This window comes from Hyperolius riggenbachi, chromosome 2 (genome assembly GCF_040937935.1).
Source record: "Hyperolius riggenbachi isolate aHypRig1 chromosome 2, aHypRig1.pri, whole genome shotgun sequence".
Classification (NCBI taxonomy): Eukaryota; Metazoa; Chordata; class Amphibia; order Anura; family Hyperoliidae; genus Hyperolius; species Hyperolius riggenbachi.
This window is the reverse complement of record NC_090647.1, coordinates 47,104,278-47,119,921: the sequence shown is the minus strand read 5'-3', so window position 1 is coordinate 47,119,921 and position 15,644 is coordinate 47,104,278. Positions and strand designations below refer to the sequence as shown.

Genomic DNA, 15,644 nt, shown 5'->3' with positions numbered 1-15,644 from the left:
GGCGTGCACACGTCCAACTTATTGTCCGACCAACAAGTTTGAACGATGGTTGGTTGGAAAAGTTGGATGTGTGTATGCGAGCCTTTAGCCATAGACCCTGAACATGCATGCAGATCAGGTCCTCTGACTGAAGTCTGATTGAATTATACCCATGCTTGTTTCAGGTGTGTGATGCAGACTACTGCAGTAAAGAGATCAGCAGGCTTGCCAGGCGACTGATATTGTTTAACCACTTGACCACTGAGGGTATTTTATCCCTTTAGGACCAGAGCAATTTTCACCTGTCAGTGCTCCTCCCATTATTTCGCCAATAACTTTATCACTACTAATCATAACAAAATGATCTAGATCTTGTTTTTTTCGCCACCAATTAGACTTTCTTTGGGAGGTACATTATGCTAAGAATGATTTTATTCTAAACGCATTTTAAATGAAATGATAAGAAAAGAAAAAATGAAAAAATGCATTATTTCTCATTTTTTGGCCTTTATAGTTAAAATACAATATTCTACTGTGTATTAAAGCCACACATTTTATTTGCCCATTTGTCCTGGTTATTGCAACATTTAAAAAATTTCCCTAGTACAATGTATGGCGCCAATATTTTATTTGGAAATAAAGGTGCATTTTTTTCAGTTTTGCGTCCATCACTAAGTACAAAAAATGAAACAGTAATATACCCTCTTGACATATATATTAAAAAAAGTTCAGTCCCTAAGGTAACTACTTATGTGTTTTTGTTTTTTTTAAATGTAATTTTTTTCCCTATACCCCCAAAAAAGTTTGAGTACTATGGGAGGGAAATAGTTAATTATAAAAGTCAGTGTTGGGATTTTTATTAAATAAAAGTGAATTTTGGTGTAATTTACTATTATTTCCGATTCATATAAATGGGAAGTAATTAATAAGTGGCACTGTAACAGGAAGATACAATGAATGCAAGCATCTCATAGACGCCGGCGTTCATTGAATCCGGGACTTAGATTAACGAATGGGATCTGCGTTCCCATCATCATCTTTCCGCTAATGGGCAACAATGGGAGCGCGCGGCCGCCCCCTCCGCTGAAGACTTATATTCACGGCCCTGGTACTTTAAGTGACGTTTTGCTGGGCCGTGAATATACAAGATGCAGTAAGTAGTTAAAATGAAATAAATATGGCAGCCTCCATATCACTCTCGCTTCAAGTTTCCTTTAACAAGCATTTATTGAACAATCCACACTCTTAACAGAGATGACATGACAGGCTTTAATAAGGATACAGAATGACTAGATTAAACAGGCACATTCAGTTAAGGTATTTAGAATCTGAAAAATAAAGGGGAAAAAAAAGGCTTGATTCAAGTAGCAAACCAGGCAGCAGACTGTGATGTGAGAGAAAGTTGCTGACACCTGCAGCTCTGAGGTGGGTCACATGATGCGAGCAGCCACTGGAAACACTGCTAGGTGGATGATACCTGGTGGCTGTGCCTCACTAAGCAGAAGCTAATTGGTTAGTCATTTTCATAAATGCCATGGTGATAGTATATATATTTCTGGGCACTGGCTGCTCATATTACAATAACAGGCACATCTACAGTATAGTGTGTAGTAATTGTACTTTGTGCTTTTACTGAGCCATATTTTGGTGCAGGAAGTGGCTAGCTTACTTTAACGCAGACTTGCTCTACACCTCTAGACACAAAACGGCTGCCATTCTGCTTGCGTGCTGGGACTTCATTGCCAGGGTAATGGCTAGACATTGGGACAGGAAGTGAGGTCATCTCTACAGAAGAGATGTAGACAGCAATAAAAACCGGTTATTCACTAAAATGTCTTCTTTCCTTGCAGAACCTCCTCCTGACATCTACAGTTCATCCACCAGCTTGGTAAGATTGGAATGTTTCATTTTTTTGTTGTCTGAATACTGTATTCTTAGTTGGAGAATGTTTTCCTCATTTGTCTGGAGCTTTGTCTTCCCTTCTGGAGCTGTGTATAGTTACAGCCCAGTTAACCATTTCAGCACCAGCGGTCTCTGCCCCCTTAATGACCAGAGACAACTAGTACAAAAATACAGGGCCTACCAACGTCCCTCTGCACGGACCCACAGCTACTGCCCATTGCGCCTGACTGCAATGACAGCAGAGCTCTGTGAGCCGAGCAGGAGCTGATTTCCTTGGTTCCTGACCCTGCGATCAATGTTAGCCAATGATGTTGGCTCACTGTGATCATGGGGTCAAGTGTCAATGAAATTGGCCCCTGACCGGCTCAAGGAGCTGAACTGTCATACCAACAGCAGAGCGGCAGTAGCATGCGGCGGGGAAGTTGAAATCTACGCCCTGGCAGGGATAACAGGCTCCAAACAAGGTGTAGATTTCAACTAGCATCTTCCGAAAGCGGTTAAATCCTAATAGCAAAATTACTGACAGGGTTTGTAAGCTTTTTTCTACAAATCATGAAACCTCTCGTGCCTCTTCTGCTGTTGTTGGGACACAGAAGTAGATCGCAGTTCAAAGTTCCAGACCTCTCTTTTCCTATGTTGCTGTCACTTACTGTATGTAATAAATCTGACAGAACTGACAGCTTTAGAATTAGACCCAACTCCTCATGAGGCATTCTCAAGATTTTTCTCTTTTTTCAAAACTGGACGTTACTCAGTCCAACTGTCCAAATAATGTGTAAGGGCTGGAACCCACAGGAGCGCTTTTGGCAGCGCTGCAATACGCTAGCACTTTGCCAAAACGCTGGGCTAATGTTAATGGATGGGGCAACTTCCACAGGAGCGTTTGCGTGGACCTGCAGCATTTTGGGAGCGTTAGCGCTTCAATGTAAAGTATTGAAACGCTAGCGGAAACGCTCAGCAAAACCTAAACTGAGCGGTTTTGCTAGCGTTTTGCGGTTCAACACACTGTAACAAAATGAAAAATAATTCACAGGACCAATCGGGATAAAAACGCAAAACGCAAAACGCTACGCAACCGCTGAGCAAGCAAATACAATGTTGCAAAACGCGACCGAAAACGCGCATGAATCCGCTTGCAAACCGCTCAGACAAACCGCTAGCGGTAGCATTTCGCGTTTGCTGATTTCAGTGGGTTCCAGGCCTAAAGGAGTATAGAGGCTGGCTGGTATCTTTGTATAGACCCTCTACAGGGTGTGCTTTTGTAAAGAATAATGTAAACTCCGAGAATCCCTCATGAGGAGATTGACTAATCCAAGACCTGTTAGGTCTGCCAGATTTTACCAACATGGGGAAAAAAGTAATTTATTTTCTTTAAGGTTACCCAAGGTGACATTATGAGGTAAACATGTGTATGTACAGTGCCAAGGATTCAAATACCTATGTTGTGCTCCTTTTCGTCTTTTTCTGCCTGAAAGAGTTAACATTCAGGTATGCAAGTGACAGTTTCTCACCAGTCGGGACCTGGTCGGACTATAGTGTAACCCTCACTGATAAGGAATTATAGCCATAAAACTCTTTCCTTTCATAAAACTGCTGCTGAGTGCAGGGAACAAAAAAGGTCAATCGTTCAAAAACTACGTTCAGGGACCCTGAAAGACTGTATCGGTTATATGTGAGAATATGAGACAATACAACATTAAACATACTTTTTCTTAGCTGATACTCAAACTATGGAATTATAAAAAAAGTCATTTTTAGGAGTAGGAAGATAGATACAATTCTTTATCTCATGAGGTTTTTTTTCACCTTGGGTCTTTTTTTAAGTTTTGTATTTTTATTTTTTTTTTTGTTCAGGGCCTACGCTGTTGTGCATTCAGATTTTTGTGTATTCTGCCAACTGTCTTATTCAAAAACTAGAGAAAAGTTTGAGTTTCATTAAAACACCACCCAGCACTCTGGAAGACACCCTGGTACCAGCTAGGAAGACCGCGTCAGCTTGGTAAAGAGAATGCGTAACCAAAAAAAAAACACCCCCGGGGTATACTTACCTCAGGAGTGGGAGGCCTCTGCATCCTAATTTGGCTTCTCCCGTCCTCATCGGGATCCAGAACTGTTCTCCCCGAAAATACAGCCGACAGGGATGTCTGCTGTGGCGCAAGCGCATTAGAGCAGGTCCTTTTTGCATTACAGATTCTCTTAAAGTATTTGCACAAATTTTGTTTGAGGACAGCAAGGTTGCTGATAGCACAGTAAGTTTGTGGAGTTATAAAAGGTATAAAACTAGCCTAGAGAAGATTGCTCTGTTCTCGATACAGAGTTCCACTTAAAGCTAAACAGACTTCTTTGTGAGTGATGGGGAAAGGCCCGTGGGTTTACCCTGTCTGTCCAGAATTCCTCCGTACAGACCTCCCTTTGTCTCAATGTCTACCTAACACCATCGTGGGAAAATAAGGACAGATGGGGATTTCCCATTCATATTACTTCCCAGAAAGTTTTGAATCCAGATGATACCATTATTGGCTAACTTAAAAGGCATTCAGGACAGATCGGTTAAACCCGGCCTTTCCCCATCGCTCTCAAAGAAGTCAATTTAACCAGAAGTGGAACTCTGTACCGAGAATAGATCAGTATTCTATAGGCAAGTTCTATACCTTGAGAATCAGACTTTGGCAGTGACAATACTACATGGTATACACTCCCCATAAATAGATTCAAAACTGCAAAATCCGTATGCATAATCGTATTCAATTTTATTGTTCCAAAAAGATTTAAAACATTTTTTTTTATATATACATAAAAAATGCATGGGATGGCCACCCCGTTACAGCTCATCTCGCTCTGACCACCTCACCACAACACAAACACACACCGGCATCTGACACAAGCAACTAAGGCCCAGTGCACACCAAAACCGCTAGCAGATCCGCAATACGCTAGCGGTTTTGGGAGCTGATTTCAGAGCGATTCTAGGTATGTTTAGAGAGGTTTTCTAAACATACCTAGCGGTTTTGGGTGCGTTTTTGTGTAGCAGATTACACATATTGTTACAGTAAAAGCTGTTACAGAACAGCTACTGTAACAAAAATGCCTGGCAAACCGCTCTGAAGTAGCGTTTTTCAGAGCGGTTTGCGGTTTTCCTATACTTTACATTGAGGACGAAACGCTTCCGAAAACCGCAAACTCGCACCAGGAGGCGCGTTTGCGGCTTGGCAAAAACCGCAAACCGCCGGTGTGCACCATCCCATTGCAATACATTAGACAAGCGTTTTTAGAGGGCGGATGCGGCCGGCGGATCGCTCCAAAAACCGCTCGGTGTGCACTGGGCCTAACTGATTAGTGTGCTCATATGATCCACTATTGTGAGAACTATGAGAGGCAGAAGGTAAGAGCCACCTGCATGCGAAAGGCATGCACAGTCCAGGTATACAGCAGCCAGCAGGTAGAGTTGAGCAGTGTTAATTTATAGCCTTGTTGTTAGTATATAGCAGCCAAGCTGATCACGTAGCATACAGTCCATGCATGGGATTGCAACTGAAGCATTTACACCATAGGGCCATAAGCACAGGGTATCAAACATGAGACAAAACACACAAAGTCCCATCATAAGGTATAGCCACAGGTGCCCCTAAGCTTGGTATCCAACATACTGTTATGGAAAAGTTCATCTCACCATGTCCTTGGTAGCCCAGACTGCTTACACTTGGAAGGGGTAGGTTGTGTGTGGAGGGATCCAGGACTGGTGGCAGATGGAACGAGTCCTCCTATGTTGTAATCCGCGTTGCACGGTGTGTAAAGCAGTGCGGTGGATGCAGGCCGTTGTGTTGGGCCTTAGCGTGGGTCCAGAGCAGAGGTCGGAACGGCGTGGCGTCCCATGCTTCCAGGCAGACAGCCTCTCCGAGGTTCTATACCTTGTTGTCCGTAGGCTACCTCGCCATGCTCCCAGTCCCCTTGGTTGTGTCGCCTACAGGCCCATAAAGTCTGCGACTCTGCTCAATTCTGGACTATTGCGCATGCACGGTCCTGGCTACACCCCCCTGTGCCTGGGAGCATTCTGCGCATGTGCAGTTTGGTTTGTTACTGCGCTTATGCAGAGTGCTTCTGGCCACGGTAGAGCAATAGAAGAGGCATGTGTCTCGGAACAGCGCATGCACAGTGGCCTGCAACCTGGTTGAATTACAGCGACCCAACGGAGAGAACTGGATAGACACAGAGGAAGTGGACGACTACATGGAGCTGGAGGAAGCTCCAGTTTATCTCGGACATCCTACCCAAAGACACGTATCCATCCATAACTTGCACTGATGAAGGCCAAAGCAGCCCGAAACTGCTGTCAGCGGGTTAGGCTTTATGTCTTGGTGAAATGAACTGGCTCTAGTGTGCTGTCCACCTGAGACTATCTGGATATATGCCGGACTCGTCATGGATATAATGGAATACTTTACATACTCACTGACCTGAAGCTATACGTTGTTGTATTTAGCATGGCTGTCTTTATTCGGGGTACCTGCCGGGTCTTTTTGGCCCTCCAAGACGTCCCAGTGGTCCTGATTAAAGTAACATTCTTTTCAGAGGTCAGTGTTTTAGTGTCTTGGGCATTAAAGGGTCACTACAGCGAAAACCGTAAAATTTAAAATATGTGCAAACATATACAAATAAGAAGTACACTTTTTTTCCAGAGTAAAATGAGCCATAAATTACTTTTCTCCTATGTTGCTGTCACTTACAGCAGGTTGTAGAAATCTGACAGAAGTGACAGGCTTTGGACTAATCCATCTCTTAATATGGGATTCTCAGTGATATATTTATTATCAAAAGCACTTAGTGAATGGCAGTTGATATGTCTAACTGCCAAAAAAACTGTGTAGGGAGCAGGTAAGCTAGCCAGCATCATTGTTTAAATCTTTTTTTGGGAATATCTTTAGAAAGAATAAAAGACTTGCTGAGAATCGCCTATGAAGAGATGGACTAGTCCAAAACCGGTCACTTCTGTCAGATTTCTACTGCCTACTGTAAGTGACAGCAAAATAGGAAAAAAGTAATTTATGGCTCATTTTACTCTGGAAGAAACATACTTCTTATTTGTCTATGTTTGCACATATTTAAAATTGTACAGTTTTTCGCTGTAGTGCCCCTTTAACTAATGTAGACAAAGACAGAAATAGAAAAAAGCCTGCAGAGGTTCTTACTCTCTCCTTACTGCACACATGATAGAAACCTGTTTCCGGAGTTCCCCTATAGCTGCGGTGACTTCCTGGTGTGCCGCCACAGTCTCTTGGCAGCCCTGGCTGTGTATGGATGTAATTACCTTCGTCTTGTGATGTGTTTAGGGAATTTCCAGCACCATGACTTTATTGTAATGGAATCCACAAAGCCAAAACATGACTATGGAGGATGGACTTAACCCCCTCCTGACCGGCCTCACCAGCCTTATGCTAGGTACACACCATGCAATTGCTCAACAGATCGACCGGTCGCACCGATAATTTCCGACATGTCCAATGTGCTCCCGATTGATGGATTGACTTTCAGATCACAACTACACAAAATCGGTCCTGTTAACGATCGGGAGCAGATCGGACATGTTAGAAATGATCGGTTTGACCCATTGATCTGACGGGAAATTGCATGGTGTGTACCTACCAACTACATCCTCAGGAAACCTTCCTCCTGCGGGCACTAATTGAAGCGGTTCTGATTGAATTGTGGATATAATAAATCTATATCGATCTATATACTTTGGTAAGGATTGCCAACTAGGAGGCTTATTATTCCTGCTTTTAGATGGTTTTATGGGGTTGAAATATCTTGAAATAAAGCTGTAATTAAAGGGGCACTACAGCGAAAAATTGTAAAAATGTTAAATATGTGCAAACATATACAAATAAGAAGTACACTTTTTCCAGAGTAAAATGAGCCATAAATTACTTTCCTCCTATGTTGCTGCCATCTACAGTAGGTTGTAGAAATCTGACAGAAGTGACAGGTTTTGGACTAGTCCATCTCTTTATAGGGGATTCTCATGGATATGTATATTTTCAAAACACTTAGTAAATGGCAGTTGCTCTGTCCAACTGCCAGAAAACTGTGTAGCGAGCAGGGAAGCTGGCCAGCATCATTGTTTAAATCCTTTTTAGGGAATATCTTTATAAAGAATAAAAGCCTTGCTGAGATTCCCCTATGAAGAGATGGACTAGTCTAAAACCTGTCACTTCTGTCAGATTTCTACTGCCTACTGTAAGTGACAGCATCATAGGAAAAAAGTAATTTATGGCTCATTTTACTCTGGAAAAGTGATCTTGTTATTTGTATATGTTTGCACATATTTAAAATTTTCCGCTGTAGTGCCCCTTTAAAACACTTTATAACAGATAGTTCTGTGATTTGACAGTTCTTTCCTGGTCGTATAATTCTCATTGTGGTCCATGCGCATGTTGGGTGGATAGTGTGGCACCTAATCTTTTTCGAATCTGCTACAATACTAAACAGGATAATTATTTATTTTTTAATAAATGTAGAATTCAAAAGTGGTGTCAGAGGCCCCGGATGATGATCCAGTGTTAGAAGAGGAACTTGATGTTGATGAAGAAGAACAGCCGACCCCTCCTCCACGCCCCATCTCTACAATATCTGTACGTGAAGTTTGTGTTTCCCTCTTTCTTGTGCCATTATAGCCAAATATAAAAGTGCACCTTTTACAGCTGTTGGAAATCATCACAGGTTAATGGTGAGCTATAGTCTACATTTCTCCTCTGCTCAAACAGATTAGCCACACCATTAGAACGTCTAGGGACGAAAATTTACTAAAGCGTTTACTAGACTGTGTAACACTGCTTCAAATATTACACCTTTCACTGCCTCAGCTGCTCCTCAGATTGTTGTGTGATCACCAATTACAGCTGATAAGACTGAGCAAATGCAGCAGAGTTTCTCTCTGGTGGATTCAGTGTGACTGTAAGCAGAAGAGTTCTCATGATACTAACTGAAGAGCTTTTTGAATGAACTTGATGATATAAAATATCCATGTAATGGCATCTCCCAGCACTGTTGTACTCTGAGACTTGTGATTTTTTTTTTCTTTTTTACAGAGATTACATTTCTATTGGACAAAAGCTCTTCAGATTGTTGTGTGATCACCAATTGCAGTTGATAAGACTGAGCAAATGCAACAGAGAGTTCCTCTCTGGTGGATTCAGTGTGACTGTAAGCAGAGTAATGCTCACATAACTCACTGAAGAGCTTTTGAATGACTTGATGATATAGCATATCCATGTAATGGCATCTCCCAACAATGCTGTACTCTGAGCTGAGGAGACTTGTATTTTTTTTTCTTATATACAGAGATGACTTTTCTATGGGACAAAAGCAAGTAGGACATCTGTATTAACAGCAAAGATAAAAGGGAAAAAGGCTTTATTTTTCATGTCCGACTGCAATTCCACTTAAAAACACGTCAGCATATTTTTCATTATAATCTCCATTGTAAATATTCGCATGTGGGGATTCTTAAAGGGAAGGTTCAGACACATTAAAAAAAAAATTTAAAAATCCAAATCCACTTACCTGGGGCTTCCTTCAGCCCGTGGCAGGCAGGAGGTGCCCTCGGCGCCTCTCCGCAGGCTCCCGGTGGTCTCTGGTGGCCGCCCCTACCTGGCCAGGCCGGCGGCCAGGTCAGGCTTCTTCTGCGCTCCAAACTGCGTCTCACGCGGGCGCGATGACGTCATCGGACGTCCTCCGGGCTGTACTGCACAGGCTCAGAACTACTGAGCCTGCGCAGTACAGCACGGAGGGCGTCCAATCACGTCATCGCGCCCGCGTGAGACGCAAATTAGAGCGCAGAAGAAGCCCGACCTGGCCGCCGGCCTGGCTAGGTCGGGTCGGCCACCGGGAGCCTGCGGAGCGGCGCCGAGGGCACCTCCTGGAGGAAGCCCCAGAAGCCCCGGTCTGGAGGAAGCCCCAGGTAAGTGGATTTGGATTTTTGTTTTGTTTTTTATGTGCCTGAACCTTCCCTTTAAAGTGTACCCAAGGCGATGTAAAATAAAAAATAGATACCTAAGAATGTGTGTTAACTTATGCACTGAAGTATTAAACTGATTAACTGACTAAGACATGAGCCCATATGCAATTCACCTTTTCTCTGGAGTCTTCTAGGTGATCATTTTGCATTTGAAAAAGTATCAAAAAGAAGCTGAAAAGGTTCTATCAAAATTATTTCTGAGTATTTTCTTGTTTGCTGGTGGTGCAAAAGACATTTTACTGACAAGTTGTGAAAATTTTACCTAAGAGAAAAACTCAAGGAGAAAAATTCAATTGCATATGGACCAGGGTGTAACTAACCCAATTTGGACTTGATTGGATGGTTGACGTTGCTCAGCAACCTGGTTATGCACCCAACTTGTGGAAAAGTGTGCCACTCCGAACCACTTACTTGACTTGACTTGCCTGGGAAGAGGGAAGCCCACATCCTCCTGGTCTCCACCATTGTGACGTGTGGATCCCCGGAACATATCCAACAAGCTTGTCAGATATTTTGCATGGCTTCACACTTCTCCTTTCACGTCCATGAGTGGTTCTGTGCTACTGCATTGGTGGGCAGCATGGCCGTGCTCTGACATGAAGAGGAGCACGATCATGTATCTGGCTTGTTGCATTGCATCTGGCTTCAGAAGGGTCCCAGCCAGGGGCAGTTGTCCCCAGGAGGACAGGAGAAGCCTCTTCTTGGGGCTGGTTCACACGGGCGTCTGCTGAGCTTTTGCTTGGCGTCGCGTTTAAACGCCAGCGTTTAAACACCAGCGTTTAAAAGCTAGCTTTTGAAGGCTTTTGGGAAGTGTTCAAGGCTAGCAGTTCTGGTCTCTGCTATTGTTTCCTCACGTTTACCGCCTCTGAAAGCAACATGTTGCTTTTGAGACTAGATGCAACGCCGGGATCTACCGCCAGGCTTTCATGAAAGCCTGCAAAAGCCAGCTCTAAACGCTCCTATTCACTTGAATGGGACGGCGGTAGATCCCAAAAAACGCCGCGTCTGAAATGCTGCGTAAACGCCTCAAAAACGCCCATGTGAACCAGCCCTAAGGTAAGTATTATTTTTTTCTTTAGGTTCTCCTCGGGTATTCTTTTAAGAGAAACCGTGACCAAGAGTTGAACTTCATCCCAATAAGTAGCTGATACCCCCTTTTACATGAGAAATCTCTTCCTTTTCACAAACTGATCATCAGGAGGGTCTGTATGGCTGATAATGTGGTGAAACCCTTCCCACAGTGTGATGTCAGGACCATGGTCCTGACAGTTTCCTGTCTGTGAACCGCATTGCATTGTGGGAAATAACAGCTTTTTCCAACTGCCAAAAAAGCAAGCTGCATCTCCTTCCACTGACATCACCTGCCAGCAGTAAAAATGTCACCATGTGATAAATGTCAGAATGTAAATCAGGGAGAGGAAAGCTTTTACAATGGGAAAAGACTGACTAAATCATTTATACATAATTATTGTAAAAATGAAGCACTTTTTTATTACATTTTTTTCCACTGGAGTTCCTTTTTAGGTTCACGCATGATGTCCCAATGGTTGTATAGAACAGTAATCTGCAAACGTGGCTCTCCAGCTGTTAAGGAACTTCAAGTCCCACAATGCATTGCGGGAGTCTGACAGCCACAGTCATGATTTATAAAGGCAAATGCATTGTGGGACTTGTAGTTCCTTAACAGCTGGAGAGCCAAGTTTGCAGATCACTGGTATAGAAGAATTGAATGCTATTCTTGTTTTCGATCAGAAAGTAAATCTAATTTTTCTTTTTTTTTCTCATCAATGTTTAGAAAATATGATTTTTTTGTGTAATGGAGAAGTTTTGATATTTCAAATAATTTGATCCATTTAAACAATTGTTTAAATTTAAAAGATCTAAAAAAGGTGACCACGCCTGATGCATTAAAAAGATTGAAAAATCGAAAGGTTTGAATGAGAAATCTGAACGGGTTTTCTGTTTTTATCAGTATAAGTCAGCCTTCCTCAACCTTTTTACCCTGGAGGAACCCTGCAAATAATTGTTATATCTCGAGGAACCCCTGCATTTATTTTGCAGGAGGCATGGTCTTTTTATTTCACTACCACGTATTACACTGCCACTCATTATACTGTCTCCTTATTCTAGTGCTTTTTATTAACGTGATCATTATTATTTTGACCCCTCAATTAGTGCTTCCTTTTTACAATATCCCCTATTTAAATGTGCTCCCCACCCTGGGGATGCTAAGGAACCCCTGTAGAGTACTCCAGGAACACTGGTTGAGAAAGCCTGGTATAAAAGTTAATCCAGAGTCAATCGATTGTAATTCTTGTATTGAAAAGAAATATTAAAAAAAATGTATCGTGTGTGGCTACCTCAACAGATTGTCAGGAGTGTCACACACATTATGCAGCCAGCCTCTGGATTTGTCCCATGTGGCAAAGTGGGCATGTCTGAACATTCTCATGGCAACAGCCCCTCTAAAAAGAAAACCCAGTGTTGCCATGGTTGCAAAGAATTGCAATTTGAGCACACTGTCACTTTTGCACATTCTTAGCTGGCTGCGGATTGCAATGGAACAAATATTTTTAATGATGTTACAGAAGGACCTGAACAGCACTGATCTTTGTTAATAGCACATTTATAACCATGGGGTAGTTTCCCTTGAAAGAGCGCTGGAATGCAAAGTGCCGGGATTGTTTATGTACCTTCCTATGCTATAATTTCCTGCCTGTTTCTTGTTAATTATGGTTTATATGAATACACTGAGGCAGCACAAGAGTCTAGTCCACACTGCTGGTTTCCTTGCTCCACAATGATGCCTTACAAGACATAATTACACCTGTGCAGTCTGCAGTGCTTGTATATGTTACAAAGACTGATCATTTCATGTCTGTGATTGCACTGGCCCCAACTGTATGGGGAGGGAGGACCTCTAGATACCAGGGAACAGTATAGGGGAGGGAGGACCACTAGACACTAGGGAACTGTATAGGGGAGGGAGGACCACTAGACACCAGGGAACTGCATAGGGGAGGGAGGACCACAAGACACCAGGGAACTATATAAGGGAGGAGGTGGCCAGTAGACATTGAGGTTGGCCTGCGATTAAGTCCCAGTGTACAATTCCGGACCACTTTGTATTTGAGTTTGACATCCCTGTGCTAAAGTTTGAAATTCAGCAGAGTTGCATCTTGCTTGCATACACTAGATTACACTTGGCTGAGGTGATTGACAACATCTGCCTCTGATCGCATGCCTTTCTGCTATAAGATTCATCCGGCAATAGTACAACCAGCACACAAAGCGACAATTCGACTTTAACGTGTGCCACAATTTCCAAGTGCTGTTTTACATGTAGACCTCTCGGCGTGTCCTTGATGCCCCTCCCAGTCTTCCTTATATTCTTTTAACTACCTAACCACCGCGTCACGCCAATGGGCATGAACGCGGCGGCAGCCCCAGGACCACCTAACGCCAATTGGCGTCAGGTCCTGGAGCTGTGGTTTCCCACGGAACGGCCGCGCGCATGCGCGATCGTTCACTGCCAGTTCACGGTGCGGAGTTCCGTGATTAGCCTGCTAGCCGCCGATCGCGGCTAGCAGGCTGTTTGTAAACGTAAGGGGAAAGCAATCCCCTTTGTTTACATGCATACAGCGCTGCGGTCTCCAGCAGCTCTGTACGAGATCGGCGATCCCTGGCCTCTGATTGGCCGGAGATCGCCGTCCTCTCATAGGGCTGATGCCTATGAGAGGCGGAACAGGACGGGGCAAAAAAAGGAGGTGAGTCTGATCGCTGGGCTGTGCAGGAGGCTGAAAAGCCTGCACAGCCCAGTACAGCAAAAAAAGGGCTGGTCGTTAGGGGGGGGGGTTAGCTCTGTAGTCCTCAAGTGGTTAAACAATGCATATTGCTTGGCTGTCCTGCTGATCCTCTGCTTACATTACTTTACTGCCTGGTACACACCATGCAATTTCCCATCAAATAGATGGGGCAATAGATAATTTCTGACAAATCCGAATGGATTTCCGATCGTTTTTCTGATCACTTCTATGCAAATCGATCAGAAAAACGAATCAGATCGGACCTGTCGAAAATTATCTATTTGACCCATCTGTCTGACGGGAAATTGCATGGTGTGTACCACCAGGCTTTAGCCAAAGCCCCTGAACAAGCATGCACATCAGATGCTCTGACTGAAGTCTGACTGGATAAGCTGCATGCTTGTTTCAGGTGTGTGATTCAGCCACAAATAACCACAAAGATCAGCAGGACTGCCAGGGAACTGGTATTGTTAAAAAAGGAAATAAATATGGCAGCATTCACATGTCTCTCACCTCGAATTATGATTTTTGAGAAAATATATACACCAACTAGAACAAACTATAAACCTGGTGTTTGTCTGGACTTTAGCTGTCAATATGTCTTTTATGGCTGGAGTTTCGTGTATGCAACAAGTTGGGTGGACAATTGGTTCCCTTATAAAGACCATGTTTATCCTGACTGTGTGCTTATGATAATGGTCACTAGAAGGCTTAGCCAGGCTGTGAGCTGTATAACTCTATCACAGGCACAAGCCATCACCTCAGACTTCACTTGCTGCTAGGCACTGACCATGCCTGGACCTTGTGTATTACAGATCCACACCCGCCCTGTGGTACCGCCCCCTGCGTTGCCCATAGATGGGGTCCCCACGCCGCCCCCGGAAGCCGCGGAGAACAGCACGCCCGCCACAGAGAACGCAGCCAAAAACAGCGAGAAAATTAAGAAGAAACCCAAGATGACAGACGAGGAGATCCTGGAAAAACTGAGTGAGTCTCCTATTTGTAATTACTTTTTAAATGGATCAGTGAACATACACTTAACGTGCCCATACATCTGGTGATGATGGGCAGATCCGACCAAGAGACAAATCTCTCTCTGATCGGAGAGAGATCTGTCAGCTGCCCATACACCACAGGCCGATTCCCAATCGATTTTTAGCATGAAATTTCTCTGGAAACGGCCGAGTCCATCATGTTCGCCGCCTCACCGCTTTTCCCCTAATGTGCAAATGTGTGTGTGCATGTATGCATTTATACATTACCTGTCCTGTGTCACGGTGCCCGTCCGTCTTCCCAATCCACCGCTCTTCCATCAGATGGCTGGTGCATGATGTCACACGCGTTGGCAGCGTGTATGGGACTGATGGAAAAGCGTAGGATTCGGAAGATGGACAGGCATCACTACACAGGACAGGTAATGTATACATGAACACGTACATTTATACACTGGGGAAACAGTCCCGGGGGTTCGTCGCTTTTCCTGATAGCGCTTGTCGTTACCACCGAGCACCTGATCGAGCAAGTTGGCCCTACATCTTGCAGCGTGACCGACCAATGCATGCGGCCCATTTCAGCCCGAAATTCGTTGCATCGTTGATCAGGCATGCACTTGGCAGCACCGATTTTCATCCGATTCGATTATAATAATCGAATTGGATGGTCAATTGGCCATCAAGTTGCCTGATGTTTGGCCACCCTTAAAGAGACTCCGTAACAAAAATTGCATCCTGTTTTTTATCATCCTACATGTTCCAAAAGCTATTCTAATGTGTTCTGGCTTACTGCAGCACTTTATACTATCACTGTCTCTGTAATAAATCAATGTATCTTTCCCCTGTCAGACTTGTCGGCCTGTGTCTGGAAGGCTGCCAAGTTCTTCAGTGTTTTGGATCTGCTATGAACTCACCCTTTCTGGCCCCTCTATGCACACTGCCTGTGTGTTA

At 43.8% G+C, this 15,644-nt stretch overlaps 1 protein-coding gene across 4 annotated transcripts in view; it reads left to right on the top strand.

Moving 5' to 3' along the window:
* The window catches only part of PAK1 (p21 (RAC1) activated kinase 1), a 120,228-nt gene that overhangs the window by 70,506 nt on the left and 34,078 nt on the right, over positions 1 to 15,644 (top strand). For all 4 annotated transcript variants that reach the window (XM_068266731.1, XM_068266732.1, XM_068266733.1 and 1 more), the window contains 3 exons: positions 1,830 to 1,867; positions 8,397 to 8,510; positions 14,517 to 14,688. In XM_068266731.1, coding sequence (XP_068122832.1) covers positions 1,830 to 1,867; positions 8,397 to 8,510; positions 14,517 to 14,688 — 324 coding nt within the window. The remainder of the gene's footprint in view (positions 1 to 1,829; positions 1,868 to 8,396; positions 8,511 to 14,516; positions 14,689 to 15,644) is intronic.